The sequence below is a fragment of the Lethenteron reissneri genome, chromosome 26 (genome assembly GCF_015708825.2).
Source record: "Lethenteron reissneri isolate LAM-NWPU_2019-01 chromosome 26, ASM1570882v1, whole genome shotgun sequence".
In the NCBI taxonomy this organism is placed as follows: domain Eukaryota; kingdom Metazoa; phylum Chordata; class Hyperoartia; order Petromyzontiformes; family Petromyzontidae; genus Lethenteron; species Lethenteron reissneri.
The window spans coordinates 22,898,647-22,921,707 of record NC_083804.1 but is presented as its reverse complement, the minus strand read 5'-3'; the positions used below and the strand labels follow the sequence as shown (position 1 = coordinate 22,921,707).

Genomic DNA, 23,061 nt, shown 5'->3' with positions numbered 1-23,061 from the left:
TGACATCAAATTTAACTAGTCGAGTGTAAATTTTTATTTAAAGCTTTTGTGACTGCAGGGATTGATATTCTTGGTTCTTTCGGTAAAGTCACGTAGAAGGGAAATAATAAAATAATCCAAATATGATGATGATTGCTTGTGTTGCAGTCGAAACGTCGTGAGCATTTTTATTGGTTTATACTTGTATTATTTTATTATTTCCCTTCTACGTGACTTTACCGAAAGAACCAAGAATAGTCGAGTGTAATTACTCATTTAATTGCCTTCCTATTGAGAGTACTGGTTCGTTTAGCTCCGTAAATTAATATTTGGATTATTTCCCTATACGAGCCAGGCATCATCGTCGTCCGTTCAGTGAGCGCGCTCCCTTGAGGCATGCAGCCGCAGCGGAGCCACGTTGGCAGGTGCGTTCAGCTACGCTCAGATGTGTTCAGCCAGGTACTGAACAATAACAAACACACCCTGGCGCCTCCACAGGTCAGTACAGGTGTCGCGGGGAGACATTCCGGGGCCAAAGCAGCCCGCGTCACGATACCTCCCACACGTCTATTGACATCGCTGCCAAGCCTACATCCCGAGCCCGGATAGGCAGCGTATCCAGCCAGCAATCTCGCACACACACACACGCACTCCACACCCAACACCATCGCACACATCCCAGTCGTGCCGAGCCCACGCACACACACGCGCGCGCACACACTTAGATTATTTCGCTCGCTGGCCGCGTCGTTCACTTTGGTGGGGCCCCAACGTGGCCGCGCCACCGCGTGGGTGACACCCAGCACGGAGCATGAGAGACAGCTGAGAGAGAGAGAGACACAGGGACAGACACCAAGCCACCAAGGATGGGAGTTCACGAGGCCGAGCTCTTGCTACTGCTGATTTTCACCTTCCCAGGTGAGTTGCGAGCAGGGCTTTGACTTCAGCGACCCCGCCGGAAAATGTTTTCCGCACACGGCGCACACTTCTCACGACGACTCTGTGGCTTCAATAGACGCGCGACACCGATTCTCGACTGCAGCCTTACCAGCGAGCCGCGGGTACATTTTCAGCGAGAAGTGAAGTTCTGTTTGTGAGTATTGGTGGTGATGGTGGTCAGGATCAAGTTACAGCCAAAGGGGGTTCATTCCATCAGCCCCCCACCCTAACTCTAACTTCCTTGCCTGTGTTCATTCTCCGCTGTCTACCTGTGGCCCATGTTGAATCTCGATGATGTTCACGAGAGGAGGATGAGAAGGAGGTTGTTATCGCAGTGAGGATCAGGTCCTGGGGCAGGGAGGGTTGGGGCTTGACCACACTTTAACACGGTGCGGGTTTGGTTAAATAGTTCTCGGCCTTCACCAACCCACATTGTCAGCTGCGGATGTGAGTGTCAAACGTAGTAGCCCTGCAGCAACACCGATGACAGCCCTGTTTGTGCATGGTCCCTCCGCTATGCAGGCTGCCACCAGCTTAGCTTCCGATATCGCGGGAGCATTCAGGGTGATTTTGTAATAGGCAGTGTTGGTTATGGGATGTAGGCATGTTGAACTTGATTCGCAATTGCCGGCTTACACTACTGGAGGGTGGGTCGGGAGCAAGCACCCATAATTACGAGTGGTGTAAGGATTTGTCGATTGATTCATCACACGTGTAAGGATCCACGTTTTCGAATCGTACTGCATGCAATGGTTCCACGAGTCTCTTGCAAGTCACCAGTGGCTTCGACTTTCTTTTAAATCGATTCTAGGAGTAAAGCATGACTATGAATCTCGATAATTCGTAGAAATGGTGGTGGGGCGATGGAAATTGCGAAACTCCACAAACTCTCTATTTATAAATCTAGTAATAGTGATTCATTTTGCAAAAGCAGACTTTGGAGGGTGGAGGGGGCGGTTTCGATTGTGCAACTGCTTTGAGAACCGACAGATAGAAGGAAGCGATGGCGAGCCGATGTGTCATCAACATTATCAGACACGATGACCCCTAACGCGTCTCCAAATGCTTCAGACACTAGCCGTCTGACGCGAGCTACATGTAAGGGCCACAACTGCTATTCATGACGGGGGGACACACTCCCACCCCTTCTCCATGTAATGAATTAACATGGATGATTAACCGCACCCGCAGCACCTGTGTTTCCACGTCTCGCTGAAGAGCACGAGTGTAAAGTTTGCACGTACAGTGGGGTCTGATTCACAATGGCCAATGTTGCATTTTCTCCAATGTTTGGAGAATAAGTGACGATGCTCTCCCGTTACCGACATTGGCGAGGCCATCTCAGAAGGCGGACGTTGCCGTTTGTGTCCGCATTGTCAAGATGTGAATCTTCCCCAGGCTGAAATGTTAAAAAGGTAAAGGTGCAGCACTGCAATTGCCGGCTTACACCAATGCTGGCGGAAGGGCCTCCGCTAGAGGGTGCTCTTGAGATCCCTTCTCCTGGGATATTTTGGCCTCGGCTTGCACACTGGCCAGAAGTCTTGGTCATCACGGCAGCGACCCTTACTATGCAACGTAGAGATAGTTTACTGAGTTGAGCACAATCAAATGTATAAAGCTGCTAACCATGTGACCGTCAGGGACTCATGGTCCAAATTCCGCAATATCAAATCTGAGTGATTTAACTCGACCTGGATGGATCACTGCTGGGGGCCAACTGATGATATTTGCCTTTGTGTCATCATATCTCAATCCCATGTCAAATTAGTCTGCTGCCAGATGTGGCACAATGGTGTCGTGTGATTGGCATGGGCCCACTTCGTAGACTGGCACCTGGGCCCTGTCTGGCGTGTGAACCCCAGCGCAGTTTCACTGCCTACACACTTTATAGCTACGACACTCGGTGTAGTCGACTGTTGATCGCATGCTGTTTTGAGAATCACTCCCTTCGCTTGCGTTTATTAATGCACAAGTGCATTTGGGTCCCTTCGTGATTCACAACCTTTTCCAACAAAGCGAAAATTAAGTACTCTTTGCAATATTCTAACGGCAAAGGAAGCATTATTGGCAGTAAAACATTACCAACGTTAATGTAATAGTGTACTTGCGTGACCTTTATTTGAAATTTGCATAATGGGAATATACAAATACTTTCACTTCCTTGTCACGAAATCTCTTGAGCAACGCTTAGGTTTCTAACCTAAACTTGTGCTAACATACATGGGCAGCAGAACAATCGACTCACTTGAATTAGTGCCGCACTTAATCTATCAGTCAACTCCAAAATCGATTTGCAAGTCTGCCGATAATTGACAATGTTTTATGAGCAGCATGAATTCCTGGAGTTAACTGCCAATTAAATGTGTGGTACAGTATATTGACATAGCCTGACCCACACAAATACAAATATGCACATCTATATGTGTGTAAAATATATTTTTCACAATGTCCGTTAACTCTGGCCGCAGAAATGTATACAGCTGGCTGATAATTTGCAGAGGGCTCTAATTTGGGCAGTACATTTTTATTAAATGTCTTTTATGTGAAAGTTACATTGGTTAATTAAAAATCATAGCAGCTTTTTTACACTGGCGCTTACAGGAAAGGTAACACATTGCAGCAATATTTGTGTACTGTGTACGTCTGTGTTATATGAACAATTATAAGGTGTATTCAACATTAAAGTCTGCCACGTGTCCCACCAGGCTGGGCATGGCAAGATTACATATCCAGCCTTGCACATATTCCACACACAGAGCCGAGGGAAGGCCACAGGCGCAATAGAGCCGAAGTAGTGGCACATTTTATATTTGGCAAAAGGGCACATGTAAACCGGTTTCATCTTCATTGAGACTCGCGTCTATGTGCCTGTAAAATGTTTACTGTGCTTGTAAAACCTGTGCCCACTGAAGGCGAGCCTGTGTTCAACAAGCGGCCGCCCAGCGGTTTACCGAGTTCGTTTCCAGCTCCCGGCCACCACCAACACCAGTGACGATTATGCGAACCGGTCATGCCCCCCCCTAGGTTGACTCAGCCCTCAAATGAGTACCTGGTGCGGTGTGTAGTTAACATCGCCACTCGGGAAACAAAAGTGGCCGGGCGTGGTTGCTGGCCACCCACCCTCTCGTGTCAGTGCCGGATTAAGCTAGTGTGGGGCCTGTAGCATATGCTATAAAAGGGCCCTAAAAAACACACCTAAATATTAAAACACAAACTTTTTACTTGCATAGTAAAGTAATTGTTTATTTTTTTAGTTGCTATACAGCCAGATAATACGACAAATCGCTAACCTTAAACACCCAGTCGTTCACAAAAGTTGAAGGCAGGATAGTACTATAGTAATAGAGCAAGTGCAGAATCACTGAATCGGCATGAAAGCGTTTCGCGCGGGGCTCTTCAAAGTGAGGGGCCCGTAGCTACTACATATATACTACATACGTAGCTACTACATGTGTAGTAGCTACTTGTGCTACTGGGATAATCCGGCACTGAGTCGTGTGCCGTACCGGCCTTCATAGGTGCTCCTCGCTAACGGCACTTGCCCCAAAGTTCACTCTCCGCATAGCAGCAAATCACTTGTTACGGTGACAACCTACACAACAGCTCTCAACTGGTCATCAGAGAAGATCTGGAGTTTGGTGCCCAGACAGGAGAGAGTGTGTGTGTGAGAGAGAGTTTCACGAGTACAGCAATAGGTGAATGAAGAACCCACACTAATTTTACAATTCAGCTGTGGGTGAACAAAAAGCGTACAGTAGACCTAACCCGACATTAAACGCAACACGTACGCATATATAGCGTACGTGTAGGAGCACGCTGCACTGTCATTCAAAATAGAAACCCAACATAACGTGAATACGTTGCATGGCACCGTGCCCGCGGGCAGGCGAGCCCAGTGGAGTGGGTGAGCCCCGAGAGAAGTGTGGCGAAGTTTGCCGGCTGGCATGATTACAGCCCACGCAGGAGGCTGGCTCGCTGCCTAGGCTGCGTGTCTTCGTGCCTGTGCTCAGGCGTGACATCCCCGTCGGTTGACACGAAAGCACAGCGCCGTAACCTTCCCCCCCACCCCCTTTCCATTCAACCTCGCGTGGTGCAACAGAGGGTTGGGCAACAATAGCCTTTGTACCCCCCTCCGCCCCCAACCAACTTAGTCAACATAAATTGTATCGTGGTAATTCTCTGGTAATGGGTGCGACTGTGGGTCATCCAGAGCTGACCGTAACAACTTATACCGACAAAGCAATGCCCCGAGCCGCAAATGATAAAATATTAAAAAAAAAAAACACGCTTTAATGAAATGTACTGTCCGAGCTGCCCATCCCCCTGCCCCCAACGCCCCTCCCCTCCTTCCACATCCCCCGTCCCCCGGCGTGGCTCCCCGAAGCTTTTCGTGACGTACAGCCAACGTCAGTTGAGCGTGGACAATTAGACCCGGAAAAAATATTGTTTAAAAATATACATTTACATTTTTTATTGATAGAATATAGTATTGTCATCAGTATGACATATCTATACCAAGTTTGCAGTCGATACGACATTGGGAAGACGGTTGAAATTGAGTTACAAGATTTGAGTTAAATAAAAAAAGCGTGTAAAATGTTTACACATATATATATTTTATTTTAATAGTATAATATAGTCGTGCCATCAGTATGACATAAGTATACCAAGTTTGCAGTCGAGAGCACATTGGAAAGTTGGTAAAAATTGAGTTACAAGATTTCTTTTTTGAGGATACGACAACAGACGGAGTGAGTTAAATAAAAGCGTGTAATAATAAAAAGGGGGGCAATCGCAGCGGGGATGCACTACTTCCCGACGCGGGTTTGCCTGCCGCCTTGAACGCCGTGAATGTGGAAATTGTGATCATCCCTCTGCCTCTTGCATCGGCCGTACGAAAGGGGAGTTGTGTGAACAGCGCTTGCCGCGTTACTTTTAGAATCCCCAATTATAGTCTGCGGACAATGCAATGCACTGCACACTGTAGATTGTTTGAACGTTACGTTGAGGTTGTGGGTATGGAACCGCTGTGTACTGTGTCCTGGAATAGCTGCCGCCCTGCACCTCATTCGTTATTGTTTGGAGTTGGATCGCGGGAGTCAAAAGTTGTGTCGTGTACCCCCCTCCTCCACCCGACAGACCCAACTTTCTAAAGTGGTAACGTGAACAAATGCGCCAATGCAGGGGCGGTTTCTTCATTAGGGCGATTGGGCGACGCACCACCAATGTCATTCAACCACAGAGTCACGCTAGCCGTCACTGTGCCTCTGGATATAGTCCAATCAGCGTCATGCTACGTTCTGTGGAGTACCGCCTCTTTTTGGGCGATTTCCCTCCAGCTGAGAATCGCCCCGAGTGGTCCCATAGACTTACATTCAAAGATGTTTTTTTTCGAACGGCGGCGTTGCAATGCATTCTCTATGGCTTCCGGGAGGGCTCGCCCTAACGTGCTTACGTCATCATACGTGCTTACGTCATCATACGTAAGCACGTTTCATCCAACAATATAATTTGTCGCCACCTAGTGGAATCTTTAATAAAATAAACTTGAGTGGTTTGTTTTAATAGTGAGTATAGAAACAAACAAGATGTATTGTAAGATTCACTTTATTTTTCATTAATATTAAAGAAGTGAAGTTGCCTTTACATGCTTAAGCTGTTAATTTATCCATTACATGGGTGGACCTTATCCTTATCAATCATCCAGACATTTGCCCCCCCTGAGAGATTTTGCAGGAGCCGCCACTGCGCCAATGTAATGCTGCTTCAGCACCACCGGTGTGTTGGAGAGCAATCCACAACATTTTACAATTGGGTGGAAATTGGTTACGAATCATATGTTAGTCGTGAAAGCCCACGTGTTAAATGTAGCTGCTACTTGTTTGCATAATGAGCTTATTCCAGGGATATTAAAAACCACCGTGCTCAGAGTTTGCAGGACTTGTATCGGTTCACTTTCACAAATCAACCAATGAGCGTACTGTGTTCACTTTACAGGTTTGATTTTTGCCAGTCAGAGTTAATTCCCGCCTCAAACCAATCCGAGATGGAAGCTCAACTCCTGTTTACAGCGATGGCAAACTGTGGTGGAAATTCCACCTTTCCAAAGTAAAAAAAGGGTCAAAACAATTCATCCTTGAATCAAATCACGACTGCAAAATTTTCACAATTCGTCTAATCGCGTAGGGGGTGGCAGGCAGTGAGTGAATCAGTTCTTGCCTAATTTGTAGGTGATGCAAACGATAGCATGTATACTGGGTATGACTTTATCAATGATTTGCCTATCTTGCCTTAAGTAATACTCTACAACCCTTTGTTAATCAGCTGCTGGATGAAGCATTTTCTATCTAGTGCTCGTCATATCGCTCGCCGCTGATATTAGCCAAGGCTGGGATTCGAACTCAGTTCGAGAAGTTCATAGCGTAGTGTGCTTACCTCTGCACCGCCACTTCTGCCGTATACTATAACAGTGATTTCACTACTTCCAAATGTAGCGCACAAAGTATGAAAATAAAATGTAAGTAATCGGATTTTTATATTGTTCAGTAGGCGTTATTATCTCTAGAACTATTATTAAGCGCTGTTAAAGCCTTTTATGAATCCGCGAAACATCGCAAAATAATAATCTCTTGTGATGGGCATGCGCGGGTCACGTTGATCATTTATTCAGAACGCGACTCTATAAATATGGAGCCATCTGGTTGGGATGGGGCCATCATGTTCACGTCCAAAATATGGAAATAAATCATGCTCTTACTTCTTTTCCTCATAAATGTCCAATCTTTACTACATCCTGGCTCTTGTTAAGAGTGATAAAATTCGCACAGTCCTTTGTACAACCATTGCTTGAATGAAGGCCTTCCCACACCGTGTCAGTCATGAGGTTTGTTGGATCCGTACTATTTTATTTTTATTATTATTTATATTATTTATTTTTATTTTTACCATACGTGACTTTACCGATAAAACCTAAGAGTATGGATCCGTACCTGGCCACGCTGGTCAGTTGTGGGGACCAGTTCGAATATCGCTCGCCAGTGATGTTAGCCGTGGCCAGAAACTCAGGTCACTGGGTATATAGTGTGGTGTGCTTATCACTGCACCACCGCTCCCTACCACCACCAACCTTTTAAATTATGGAGGCGTGAACGCTTGCTCATCCTCCATAAATCAGATTGACTTCGTCATTTTGCATCACATCGTATGCTGAACCTACACGTCGAGGTCACCATTGTGATTTGTAAGATTGTTTTGGTTTCCTCTCATTCCATAGGGATTCTCATGAAAGGATGAAAGGTAATATCTTTTGCATGTTTTTTTAAATAATACTTAACCTTGTATCTTCACTTGGGGCAGAGTGGAGGCACTGTAGTCATTAGTTCATTGGGATATGAACTCAGCGACCTGATTTATATTCCCGGCAACGGTTAACATCAGTGGTGAGTGGCATCTGAACTGGTCATGACCACCCCCCCCTCCCCCGGGTTAATTGAATTTAAGGTCATTGACAAATGCATTTCGTCAGATTCCAAAAAGTCAACATAAACGTTATTACATTGTATGCGTGATCTTGAGATGATATTTGTTTAAGAGTTGCCTTCGCACTATAATTTTCAAAGTGATTGCTATGGGTATAAAACCATAAAAGCAAATGTCATTGTAGTCTCTGAAATTAAATAACGATTGAAGATTTTATGAGTTGATGTCACTCTGTAACTTTTGCTTTAAAGACGTTTGTTGTGGCACGAGAATAGATGTTCTGTTACAAAGCATTTACGTGAACCGAGTCTCCCTTGAACCAAGTGGAAAATTCCACGTATGGCGTTCATGCAAATTGTTTGCCGGTCTTAGTGTTATAGCGCAGAGCATGAGAAACTAAACAATAAGCAGATCAAGACATCTGCTTCACATATCTGTCCCTGTGCATATAAAACACAAGCCACCCGGCCTTCTGGGAGGTGTATCATTCCAGTAGCGTTGGTTCAAACTCTGGACCGGTTTTGATGTTCGGTATCTCATCCGCAAAGTCAGGCTCGCCTGAGCAAGGCATTAGCCGTAGTGCTCGCCTAATGCTACATTATCCCGTGCAAGCGAGACAAGTATGCGTCTGTAGTCTGTACATTGCCTGAAGCCTCCCGGTCTCTTTACCGGTCACGCAAAATGGAACGCAACGACAGTTGCCTTCCCACAGAACAGGACCGAACCACATTCAAAATTGCGCAGGAGATACAGTTACACTTTTATCTTGCAATGTAATGTACCAGCCCTTTATGCATCCACTGCTGAATCAAGTTCAGGTGAGTGGGTTCATAATGCCCTCTGTTCATGGGAGCTATTTGGCTCTACTTCCCCATGTTGGTCAGTGTTGGTGGTAAAGCACGTGTGATTAATATCTTCTTTCAATTCAGGCACGCTATCTGCGCCACACCTATCCAGCTTTTACAAATGTTTAACCTTTTGTTGGCTTCACAGGTGTTTGAAATTGTTTGCCATGTGAATTGTTTGTGACCACGCTTCCGAGAAGTGGTGTAGCACAACCACTCCGTGTCGGCTGCACCTCTTAAGCGCATGTCAATTCAACTGTGTATCACTCATAAAGACAACGATCTCGCTTATAAACTTTAACAGACGGATGGGGCAAATGCTCTTAGCGAGCACTTATGAAGGCCGGCACGGCACACGAGGGGGTGGGTGGCCAGCACCACCTCTGCCCGCCTTTGTCTTCCCAGTGCTGATGTTTTGCACAATGCACCAGGTACTCAAGCAAGGCTGAGTCAACCTCGTGCAGGCCCAGGATCGGTTCGCCACTGTTATTTTGGCGTGAGTGGGAATACAACTTGGGTGGCTGGGTTCGTGGCGCAGTGTGCTAACTATTGCACCGCCGATCTCTACACCGCTCTTTCTCTTTCACTCACCTAGCACTCGACTCCCACGGCGGTGAGGTTTAGCCGGGGTGGCTATCCTGCGCTTGGGGGGCAAGGGTTTGCAGATCACCGACTGAGCTGCGCGGTGGCCAGGGGGTGGCAGTACAACGAGTGTGTTTGTAAACCCATCTGTACAGATTCTTGAGTGTTAGTTCCTTGTATGAATGGGCTTTTCTCTGGTCGATAGTTTTTTTTTTCTTTCCCATGTGCAAAACACACCTTAAGACAGAATCGGAAAACATCGAAAAGCAGGGACCTCTTGAAAAATCGACTTGAGATTTGTTGAGGCTTTCCTGGGTAAATAAATGACATTATTAATGTACTATTGATGCTCATCTATTGTGTATGATAGTTTCCACATAATCTAAATATGAATGCATCTGGGTTATGCGTAAAACCTTAAAAATGCCACACTTATTACAATGCATCATTTTAAATTGTGTATGGAAACACAATACACCCCGTATTTATGAATGTTAACTCATGTTCTAATCTTAACCCTTAGCACTCCTAAAACACACTCACACGTAAGCCTAATGATTTAAAACGAAATTGCACGCACGCAGACCTCAGTTTCCTAGTTTTGGTGGCTCGCCATGTCAAGGTGTCTTCCGGCATGTCGTGCCGCTGCTGCTGCCACTTTGTGCCAAAAAGGGGCCTTTGAAAAACGGCCAATTGGTGTTGCACGTATATGTTGTCGTATGCACGCCCTTCAACGCCCACACTCGTCTGTGTGCCGTGTCACTGAGACGAGGGCGTCTCGTCGCACACCGCCGCGTTGCTGCACAGATATAGACGGATTTGGGACATGCTGTGATACTTGGAATTGGGCGTTTAATGTGATGATTTTTTTTCTTTTTTTTCCGTGACCGGCAAACGCGCGTGGGCGTTTGACCGACAGCAAAGCCACAGACGTGTTGAGGAACTAGCAAGTTAAGGACAAAAAAAGAGTCCAATTCCAAAAAACGACCTGCGCTGACTGACCTTCAGCCACTCGAATCGCCACTGCGGTGACATCAGCTGCACGGGGCGTGCTCTGCCCTGAGCCCTAGGCTGCTGCTGCTGTGCATGCACTCAAGACGATGGGGTTCGGCATCTTGTGCAAAGTCATTTTGTCGGCTCTCCTGTGCCTCTGCTTTTGCCCTGGAGGTAAGAGAGCCCCCCCTCCCGCTGCCCCCTGGAGGTAAGAGAGCCCCCCCTCCCCCCTGGAGGTAAGAGAGGCCCCCCTCCCCGACGGGTCTGACGTGATAATTGTTGGGTTTGCGATGAACTTATCTCTCCTGGAGCGGCCCTGCCCGGCCTGGTAATTGGCGCCACTTGCCCGGCCTGTTCTGAGCCACGATAGACATTTAGAGAGGTGGAGTGACTGTATGCCCTCACGGTCTGCAACCAGACAGCATTTGCTGCAGTTTTTTTAATGTACCCACAAACCTGCCCTTTTTCTTTACTTGACACACCGTATATATAAAAACTAAATCGGAAGTAGCACCTTGAGATTCTATTTCGTACTCTTTTTAGCAGAGGTGTGGACTCGAGTCATGTGACTTGGACTCGAGTCAGACTCGAGTCATGAATTTGATGACTTCAGACTCGACTTGGACTTGCATAACAATGACTTTGTCCCACCTCTGCTTTTTAGTGAGTAGCACAGAGCTGGATTGTCCTTGGGTTATGGTTTCCCTACATTGAAAACTTAACGTTGTCGTTTATGGCGGTAGATAGAAGACTTTGACACTCGTGGAGACTCTTGAGTTGGGTGCTTTATTGCATGGCAACGGGCACGGTGACTGACAGTAATCAGTTGGGCCTCTGATCAAGCAGTTGAACTTTGAAAGCACCCACGGCGATCTCTCTCAGACGCATTTACGATTTGTGCGGTTGCGTCGTTCGACCTCTACGCGAACAAGCAGCGCGCGGAGCGAAACGAACGGACATCTCGTCAGAGAGGGCTGCACGGCACAGCCCCGCGGACCAACCTGTTCTGTGGTTGGGGTCGGTTTCCAAGTTAATTGCTGCAACATTTGGGAGCGCACAACGTAGGGCGGCGATGGTAGCGATTCAGCATGTGTTACGCCCGGTCAGGGCCGCTGAATAAAAAAATGGACTGTGTATCAGGCAGAGGGCTTGCGGTAATAATAACAATAATGTCAATTAATGACCCGTGAAAGCGTCACTTCTGCACTTAAAGTCATTTCCCAGAGGGTCCTGTTAAATGTTTTGGGCCAATTGAAGTGCTGTAACGAGCATTTGGCTTTGCGTGGGAAGAAACCAGAGTACAGTAAGTATAGAAATTCCAGCTTGCATTCACTTACACACTCCTGCTCTATCAACAGACATGGGCAACTTCGATATTCGGGAAGTGAAAACACTCACATGGCGAGCACCACGCGGCACAGTTGACGACGCGAGCCATTCAAATTGATAACATCCCTGCAATATAGTCGTGGCGGGTGCCACAATTCACTCCGGAGCTGTTTCGCTCGAGCACACGGCTGCGATTGCCTGGGATTTTGTAGACTTGTTAAAAAAAAAATCTGTACTTTCAACCCCAGGTTTTCTGTGTGTGCGGCTCGAGAGCGCTGCTCAGCGTGACTGTGAGCTTCCTCTCGCCCTCTTGGCCCGTGAAGGTTCGTCTTGGCGGTGTAGAATATTGCCACGATGCATCTCGGACAGAAAAAAAAGTGTCATTAATTTGCTCAAACTCGGCTGCAACACGGCAACTGTTGCGGACAAACAGAAGAGGATATTATCAGCTGCGCTGGTCGGAACAGTGCCCCGGTAGCAGATGCGCTGTCACTCACCGGCAGCCCATTGTAAAACCTTCCCACGACTGTGCAATATGATATAGATTCTTAAGCCCACGGTGCATGCATTGCATTGCACGAATCAGTGTGTTCAATTCATATTTACTCGTATGTAATGAGTTTACGTGACCCCCCCCCCTCCAGCCACTAGGTTTTTCTACGTTCAACACGACTAAAAAAAAAAATGTATTCTTGAATCAAATCAGGATCCTGAATCTTGCGAATTCATCGTAAAATTCGAGTTTTTGCTCAGCATCAGCTTCAGCCTTACAAAGGAGACGAATTTAGAATTGTACTTACCCACAAGTTCAGTGTTTAATTATCAGGAAGAACATTGGTAATAACAATAATAAAAACACGTTTTACTGGCTTGATACAATCCACTGAAGGCTTCCCACACTGCGTAGATCATGGATATTGTTTGACCATACTGCGCCGTGATGGCTCGTATGGGTTGGTGAAGTGGACGAGAGGCCCGAGACCCGTTCAGATTATAATCACTCGCCCACCCATGTTCTCATGCAAGGGCCCAGCCCATTTATTTTCCTTGTTGGTACCAACTGACATGGCAACACTTCAATGAAGAGATGCCTTCATCCAATACATTTAAATCGCCAATTTGAAGTGAATTACGCAATAGCCTTATTCAAATCACATTATCTACTTGTATCACCCAGATAACAAAACATTAGCATGACAAAATATTTGCCACCTCGAACGAACAATTTTCTGTTCTGGCCATGGCCTCGTAGCCACGTTCGGGAATCGCGCTCGGGTCCTCTAGCTTTCATACGAGCCAATTTCCTGCAACAAAAAGCAAAAGTCAATTCGTCTCCCTGCTCAATTGACCTTTGAGCCGTGCTCATCTTCATCCGAGGTCCTTATCCGCCGTCCCCATTAATTCTGAATTTCTAGCGTACAAGCCGTTAATGAGATCTCGTGTTGTTGGGAGCCTCCTGAGGTCTAATGGGTGAGTCACAACACAGTCAGATCAGCGAGGCTACATTCCCGCTGCAGTGGAAATATTTGGTGTCAGGCTAAAAACCGGCCATTGGCATTCTGTGCGCTCGAGAGCCAATCAGTGGATGTGGCTGTCAGAACACAAGTGTAAGTTTACACGTATGTAGAACTTCTGTTGCACCGTATGTAGCCAACTGTGCTGATCGGACGTGCATCAGCTCTGAGCTGGAATCCAATACCGAATGAAGACTTGTATAATTTTCGCTAATAGGACGTGCCGCCGACGGCATTACAGATTTTTCGAAACGTGTATTTTATTTTAATGAAGTAAGGCTCACAGAGCTATGCAACTCTTTTCGGAAGCGACCTGGCTATCACAAATGATAGCTCAACGAAGTACTTTATCGTTTGGAAATGTATAGCAGCCAAACCCTCTAAACGCATTTTGAGTCTACGGGGAGAGAGACATGCAAACACCAAATATACAGGAGTCTGGGGCGGGATCGAACCCACGACCTCCTGTATACCAGGCGAGGTAGTTAACATCTCACCGCCGTTGCGCAAGCAGTGTGCGGACCTTAAGCGGTTCACCCTTGATCTTTCTGTGTCGTTGCCAAATAAAGCTCAACAAAGGGTGTTTTATGTTTTTTGTACTCAATGCTTACATTGTGCGACCGCAGAGAAACGGCACAACCGCTGACACCTGGAGGTACGCGCTGCAAAGTTTTAATTCCATGATATTGTCAGACAGAGGCTGCCCCGACCCTGGTCTTTGGAAGGAACGCTTCACCAGACTAGCAGATGAATCGGTGCATTGCATGCAGACATGTTCAGCTCGTACACATGGCTCAATTCTAGCCTGTGTGTAGTGTATTTTATTAAATTATTTTGCATTAATACACACAATGGACAGGAAGGAGCAGATCAAAGGGGCCGCATAATGCGCATGCATAATGTACGTTGACTCATTAACCCCCCTCCCCCCCCACTTTGCGCAAGAGCGCAGAAGCGTGGTCACCACATCTACACCTCTGTATAAGGAACGAAACAGGTGGACTTCTCCACAAATCTGGCTATCGCCTGATGAAGCTGGTTGTAATTACTGGCGAAACGTCGTACTCCGATTGTAAATGTTGTGGCTTGGCTCTCCAACACACCGGTGGGCTGTACTAGTATACTACACTACACACTACACTATACACTAGTGCTGTACTAGTGACGAATTGGCATGTTCTGTTTACGTAACAACCCTTAGTAGTTGGCTATAGTAATACAGCTATAGTAATAGAGCAAGTGCAGAATCACTGAACCGGAATTGATAGCTTGAAAGCATTTAGCGCGGGGCCCTTGAAAGTGCGGGGCCCGTAGCATGTGCTACTTTTGCTACTCGGATAATCCGGCACTGCATCTTCCGTCCTTTGGCTGCTATTCTTGTCGCCACTCTCATCCATCATCCCCTCTCACCGTGATTTGTCCTTCCCAAGCCCCCCACTTACTTTTCTCAGCATTCAGTATGATCTCAAATTTGCATTTGTTCCCAGATCCATGTGTTCCGTTGATTTAAGTACTGATACAATTAACGCTATGTATGTAGAAACATGATACAATGAATTAAATTACACCTTGGGGCTTAGGGTAGTGGCGCATTGGTTAGGACGCAGTTCTGTGAACCCGACGATTTGAATTTGATTCCCAACCATTGGCTAACATGAGTGGTGAGTGAAATTTGAACCGGTCCTGCCTGCCCACAGCTTCACCAACTCGCACTGACCACGCGTGGTGAACTAAAGTCAAACAACCCGCATGGGTTGACACGGCACCAGAAAGCGTTCATCCAGAAGTGCAATGAAAAATGGCTGTATACATTTTTTTACGTTATTTCAACACATATGTGTAAACTTATAGATTACTTAGTTTGAATAAAAAAGTATAACAAAGCATCATCCTATGCAATAGCTAGCAATGCACAACAGCGAGTAGTGAAAGAGAAAGTGGAAATGAAAGCGTGCACACACAACTCTACCGTGATATGGAAGAGTTTGTGGCTAAACCGTCCCACAAGGAATGATCTATTTGTTGTCGGAGGAAAGGCGGCCCGTTGAAGAAGGATCGTGTAGAGATTAAAATCGTCTCCGTATTTATTCCCGCTGTACCACCACCACCACTGGATTTGAGATTGTGAAGATTAAAAAAAACCACGCTTGTCAGCTGTGTCAACACGGTACCTAATTCCCGCCGTGTAGCCACAAGAGATTGTGTTTCGGTCACCGCCGCTGTTATTTGCGCCGATCCATTGCAGTGCCAGACCTTTTAGCTCGCGGTGATGAGGCTGAGTTTGAGTTGTCCACGCAAGACCACCTGAAACCATCACGCGATCCCTGCCGGGTGCTCCGTGGCTACGCAGGCAGAAAATGCGTTGAGTTGCGTGGCAGTCGTTGAATGCGAGGATGTTGGTGTCTCGTTTGTAGCTTTGTTTGCGACCATGTAGAACAAATTCCAACAATAGCAAATAATTTGTATATAAATAAGTACGAGCTGGAATTTGTACCTCGAGTCCAATGATTTGATGGCCATGGATCGGTCGGGTGTTACCAGCCGATGACTGAGTGACACTAAACGCAGAAGTAACGTTTTCCCCCGGGTTTTTGTTGACGCCAAAAAATGATAATAACTTGGCCCAGTTTCTTTAAAGCATTTGTGTGCGTAGAGAAAATGTACTACTTCTTATAAATGATTGTTCAAAGCATTCTTTACATAAATGTGTGTTTAAAAGCTATATGTGGAGCCCTGAAATTGCTTTGCTTGCGCAACTGCTGGCCCAAGGGCTAGAGGCCCCCTCTCGAGGGTACTTGGCCTCTTCTTCCACGCTTGGCCAGAAGTCTAAACTAAAACTAAACTAAAGATTTTTATTTAACCAGGTAAGGCCCACTAATATGTATAGCTCTTTTTTCAGAAGCGACATGGCCACAAATGGTAGCTCAACGAAGTGACTTATCATCATGTGGAAATATATATCAGTCAAATGCTCATGGTGTTGATTCTAAATGTGGACGGAAAAACCGGAGGACCCAGAGAAGAATCCAGGAGACCAAGGGGAGATAAAATTCAAACTCCAAATATATAGGCGTCAGGGTCGGGATCGAACCCACAAGCTCCTGCATACCAGGCGAGATTGTTAACATTATTTTTCCTTTTCATATCATAATTTTTGTTTGAAATGAACCTTACTTAAACAAAAATATTGCGTTTAATATAATTATTGTGGGGAGGCAGGGGGGGGGGGGTCACAAAACATCTGGACCACGCTGTTCAGTTGTATTCGTCGCCACATCCCCATGTGCAGCAGTTGCTGAGCACGGAGATTTTCGCAAAGTTTCGGAACGAATCTCCAGCGCCTGGTTCCCATGTCGTCCTCACTCTGCGGGCAGGATCCATTCTCGTTTACGTCCCCTAAATCATAACCGAGAGGAAATGAAAATCAAAGCAGAGTACATATCAAGTGGTCGGGGATGTTGGTGGAAATTTACAGCATCGTTGTGTGCGACATGGTAGTGTAATGATGTTTAAGTTTTAACGCAAACGTTTGAAGAATAACAAAGTTGCTGGAGGGTAATATTTTTCGGATTAGCGGTGTGGACCTCGTCGTCTGGCTTTGCTAATTCCCCCACACCTCCAGAGGGCCTGTCTGGCCATACAAGTAAATTAAAAACATACGTGGCGCAAGATAGTTCCGCTTTTCTTTCACCCCCCGAGGGAAGTTAATGTGTCAATGAATTCGCTCTGCATGCGGTTGTCTGGCACAAACAATTAATTAATGCGGTACACATTGAAGTCATTGCTGGACAGGCAGTCTTCCCACCCGTGTCATCCCGAGATAGTATTTCGTTATTTATCTGCTAAAACATTTTAATAGCTTCGTTTGTATTTGACTATACTCACCACGCTGGTCTGTCGGGGATGGTGAAGGCGGAAGGGCTCGGAACGGTTCAGATATCTCTCGCATCTCATGATTTGCCACGGGCGTAAATCGAACCCCGGCGCCACTGGGTTCACAGTGCACACATTTATACTGCATACACAACATATAACAGACCGAAATTTATTTCACTTAATATTACGTATTATTAGTATTATTCTACACATTTGCTTTTAGGACAAAAAAAAAGATCTCCCACGATAAAGTTGGTCGAGAAGAACAGCTGCGGTACGTGGCAGTGCTTTTTCAATGTCCGTCTCCCTACCTACACATGCCCTGCGTATTGTGTCGTGGTTCAGTCGCCTTGGTGCGTTCGTCCGTGCCGCAGGCATGTTCCGCTTAATGCGCGCGCACACACAGAGAGAGAGAGAGAGCAGTCGTCGCGACGTAGTTGGTCCGAGTCACACGCGCCGCGCTGCACCGGTTCTGATGTCGCGTAATCCCAAAGGGCGAGCTGCTAGCCAGCGCCTCTGCACCTGGAACCTGACCCGAAACGTCGTGTCGAGGGATTCTCGTTGGAAGGCATCGCGCCCGCCCTAGTTCTCTGACGCAACACGTTTCAGGCTAATGCTCTCTCTAAAAGGGGTGCTTAACTGCTTCGATGTGCAGCACTTATGCAATCGATGCGTTGCCGCTTAAATGATATCATGCAAATATGAACTGAACGCAAGCGTTGCACTCGGAGTAACGCGATGCAAACGCGACCGTTGAGGCCCTAATGACACATTTACTTTTGCATGCTCAGATGTCCTCATAATATTAATAAAATAATAATAATGAAAAGCACATTTGGTATTCGCGCTGTTCTTATTGCGCGTAGGTGTTGAAGGCACTGCACTTAGTGATTCATAAGCTTTGCGGAATAATATTTCCGTCTTGAGGCAATCGTGTGGATAATGCGAGGCAGGTTCGTCCACGGATGTCTACAGTGGAGCATTGTCAAGGCAGCTTTGGTGGCTGCCTCATATCCGTCCGTTATAAGAAAGCCACTGGGAGCGATGCACTTTTAAATCTGGATTGAAAACTCATTTCTTTAGAACTGCTTCATTAGACCTCCTTTGCCAGTACCAAAATATAATAATAGGGTTTTCCCCCTTTTTTTTTCTGGCAACAAAACTGAAACCTTTTTACAAGGATTCATGTGCGCATTAACCACAATACTTGTGGTCCAAATGCAAACAAAAAATACACTGATAATATATGCATTGTCCTTGAAACTGATTGGTCCACACCAGAGACAGCTTTCTTTTGAGCCTCGTCTCAATTGGTGCTAGACCAGAGGACACCAAAAGGCGTACAGCTCAAAGACAATGCCACTATTAAAGTAATGAGGGCTCGGGGTAAGCATCTACATCATTAGACCTCCGGTTGGCTACGTACGGTGCGAAAGAGGTTCAACATAATCTTGATTTGAAGCTTTCGTGACTGCAAGAATTCATACTCTTCTCTCTCTCATCTCTCTCGTCCACTTCAGCAATTTGTCTTGCTGTGGCTTGTCACACCAGATGAAGATTGCTAGTGTTGCAATCGAAACGTCGTGGTTTGTTTTATTTTAATGTTATTTCTAACTACGTGACTTTACCGAAAGAACCAAAGAGTATAAGTTCAACATACAGCACTTGTATACAGTCCAGCTGCTGAAGTTTACGTCACTGTTAGACTAACAGTGACATAAACAGTTAGACTAACAGTGACATAGGTGCATCTGTATCCATTTTTGTCGCATTCAACGGTTTCATTTGTTTTCGACCGTCAAATACCTCGTTGGCTACTTGTACAATATTCCTCGATGATCCTGCACTCGTGTATCTCTGTAATATTGACGTTCTGTTAGTGGATGTATGTTGAACTTATTTCGCACCGTACGTAGCCAACCGCGATAATCGGAGATCTGTGGTTCGTGTGAGCCATGCTGTGCTCACACACACCACGGGTCTCGCTTGTGAAATAGGCAGGACACTGCTGAAACGGGATCATCCGCGTAACAAAATAAAAATAAACGTAAAGTGCAGCGAGTAGGAGTTGGTGGAAGGCGGTGAAGCAAGTATAGAAAGTGTGCGCGTTATCTCCTCGTATCATGGTGAGATTTCTCTACGCATTCCACGCAAACACGACCTCAACGTGTGATCTCTAAAGCGAGACATTTCCAAAATCTTACACTTATTTCAGATCAGATCGTTGCTAAGAGGCCGTCCATAAATGACGTTACGCACCTGGGGGGGGGGGGGGGGTCAGACATTTGTGACGATGTGTGGCGAGGGGGGGTGGGTTTGAGAAATGTGACGTCACATCAAAATGCGCAATTTTAAATAAATATAGACAACACGTTATGTTTAATTAAATATATTTTTAAATAAATGTTTTCTCCCACAACATCAGAGTGCAGCGCCACATTAAATACGCACTACAATGACAATAGTTTAAAGCTATTTGAAGCATGTTTTTTTGGGGGGGGGGCAGAGCTTTGTGACGTCATATTTGAGGGGGGGGGGTCTGACTTTTTGTGACGCCGTGTAACCAAGGGGGGGGGGGGGGGGTGCGGTGTACGTCATTTATGGACGGCCCCTAAGTTGTCGTGCAACGTTGCCCAGGGAGGCAACTTTTTTTCGTCTGTTCGTCTGTTCGTTTGTTGTACGAAGTTTTTTGTTGTTGTTGTTGTTGCTAACTTCACCCGATCTCGGGGAGGCGCGCGGAGGGTTCATGAGTGCCGATGCCCCGGGGCGCTCAATAAAAACGCCGCCGCGTTGGGGAGCGAAATGTCGCCGCGGAGTCGCCGCCGCCGCCGCGGTTGTTGCTGCAGCGAGCCAACTCTGATTGACGGAGCCCAAAGTGCGCGATAATGAAAAAGGGCCGACATTGCGCAAAAAAAACCCACGAGCAACGATGTTGAATTCTTTTTTTGAACCGCACGCCCGCTTGGATTGCTTTGCACGCACGTGTGTGTCTGTGAGTGTGTGCGTGTGTGTGATGCGGGGAGCGGTGGTGTAGCGGTGAGCGCGCTGCGCTACGAATCCGGCGACCAAAGTTCGGTTCCCGCTCACGGCCAACATTATCACGATTATCTGAATCGGTCCTGGGCCTCCCCTAGGTCGACTCAGCCTCAAATGTGTACCTGGTGCGGGCGGTGTGTAAACATCGCCACGAGGCAGACAAAGGCGGCCAGGCGTGGTGTTGGCCACCCACCCCCTCTTGAGAATCTGCTTTAATTACGGGCGATTGAAACTTGGATTTGAACTCAATCTCCCAGTTGACGCTGTCTCAATGTCTCTTGACTCCTGGGCCACTTGGCCACGTTATGAATGGCTTTTGTGTGGAATTGCCTGCAGTGGGATTGAACGGCTGTTGTCTCCTCTCCTATAACATCTAAACGAAGATTTAAAAAAAGGTAAACCCCAGGCATAGACGTTTGTACTGGCACAATGTCTAAGGTCAAACAGATTTTATGGAAATCAAATTAACAAAAGCTTATCCTATCACAGTTAAGTTATTTGTCCGTACCTACGGGGAATGCAGTGTCGGCTAGATATTGGATGCGATGTAGAATTCAATACTTTTGAACGAGCAATGTGTTTGCGGTTCGCGGATGTTCCGTACCGTGTTTTTGCTCTCTGGAGTCCTTTTGTACTTGTAACACACGACGACTATATATACACGACGTATGAGCAGCGGTCAAAGGGTTTTCGAGCAGTCATCATTTGCCAGTATTAAGGCGCCTCGTCACTGATATACACACACATGCGTGTCACATTTTGAGGCCTCATCACCGATGAAATAGAAACAAAGTAATTGAGTTTCATGAAGACAAGTACAGTGTAGCTAAATTGTAATTTCCAACAATACATAGGAAATGGAATTTGATAAAAAAAAAGTACTCGTGATTTAATAGATGAATAGCATGATAAAAAGTTAGCCGGATTAGCGAAGGAGCCAATATTCTGTTAAAATGAATTATGTCATCTGTTGAAAATTGTTATTAAATTAAGACCGTCCTGACATTAATCATTTTTACATTAATCTACATCCACTCACTTTAAATAGCATTTTCTGAGTTAGCACATTTATCTCTGCTCTCCATATTAACTTTAAATGTGTTGCAATAGTAAAGCTCATTGAATGTGGATATTTATACTGAAATGGACTGTAGTTGACTGAGCTGGCAGAGTTGCCTTTTCTATAGGAATTGATACAGTAATAGCATAACATAGCCATGCTAAATCCAGCAGTGAATTGAACATGGCAGATGATGATGACAGTACTACATAGACATGTAAAATTAGTTCCCAGAGATTCGTGTGTCACCATCAAACAGACACAGCCCACCAAGGACATCGCTGATGTAAATCATTATATATCCAGAGCCACACATCAACATTTGTATCACAAAGAAAAACAACCCAAACTAACCCATGTTTTTCTAATTATGTGAACATCCTTGGTATAAAGTACTTGAAGATATTTTTGTTTAAATTACGAACGTCATGTCCAGTTGATTGACCATATTTTGCAGATTATTCAGCCCTGGCCAATTACGAAACTGCGCACTCCGGAGTAGACTGGGATATGTCACCCGTGACTCTGGGAAAAGGGACCCGTGACAACAACACTGCAGGTGCCGTGGTGGATTGTTACATCGAAGGATCGTGAGAGGTGGCGGTGGCTTGGGGAGGCCTTCATCCAGCAGTGGATTGAACATGGCTAATAATGATGATGATAATCATAACAATGATAACATTATGAAACGCAAGTTTTGTTCCTGGGTAGTCTGTTATTTCCTAATTGCTTATACCTAAAAAGTATAGAAAATGGCTATTATTCCCCACAAACTTTGCTTTTGTGACCAGGACAATGATATTTAGAAATTTACCTTTTTTAAATGAGAAAACGGGCGAATTTGTGTCTTTTCGTTCACATAAAGTCAGAAAAAAACAACATATGAATAAAATCTTGATTTGAAGCTTTCGTGACTGCCGCGGTGGTCCACTTTACTCCAGTGACTCGGGTGCTGCTGCGGGCTCCACTTTCTGTCCCCCCCCCCCCCCCCCACTTGTCTCTCCCCCACTGCAGCCGATCTCCCAGACCTCTCCAAGGAACTAAACTGAATTGGTGGGCTTAAGGCTACTATTTATATTACTGGAAAGCTCTAGAATGTTCTAGAAGTTACTCAAAATTTACTCAGCACTGAATCTCTCTGGAATGTTCTGGAAAATAGGTACATTTCTAAATATCACTGTCCTGGTCACAAAAGCAAAGTTTGTGGGGAATAATAGCCATTTTCTGTACTTTGAGCCATAAGCAATTAGTAAATAACACTTACTACCCAGGAACAAAAAAAATGTGTTACACAGTGTAATCATCATTCTTAGCCGCGCTGACATTTATCATGATATAATCATGATGCTCATCATCATCATTATTGTTAGCCATGTTCAATCCACTGCTGGACGAAGGCCTCCCAAAGCTGCTGCCACCACCACCTGGC

The 23,061-nt window shown here is 45.9% G+C and overlaps 1 protein-coding gene across 3 annotated transcripts in view; it reads left to right on the top strand.

Moving 5' to 3' along the window:
- The first annotated feature begins 518 nt into the window (after positions 1–518).
- Positions 519–23,061, top strand: part of LOC133347880 (CD166 antigen-like) — a 61,155-nt gene continuing 38,612 nt past the window's right edge. For 2 of the 3 annotated variants that reach the window (XM_061560600.1, XM_061560598.1), the window contains exons 1-2: positions 519–897; positions 10,744–10,991. In XM_061560600.1, the coding sequence (XP_061416584.1) occupies positions 10,925–10,991 (67 nt within the window). In that variant the 5' untranslated portion in view covers positions 519–897; positions 10,744–10,924. The remainder of the gene's footprint in view (positions 898–10,743; positions 10,992–23,061) is intronic. The other variant, XM_061560599.1, reaches the window with a different exon arrangement.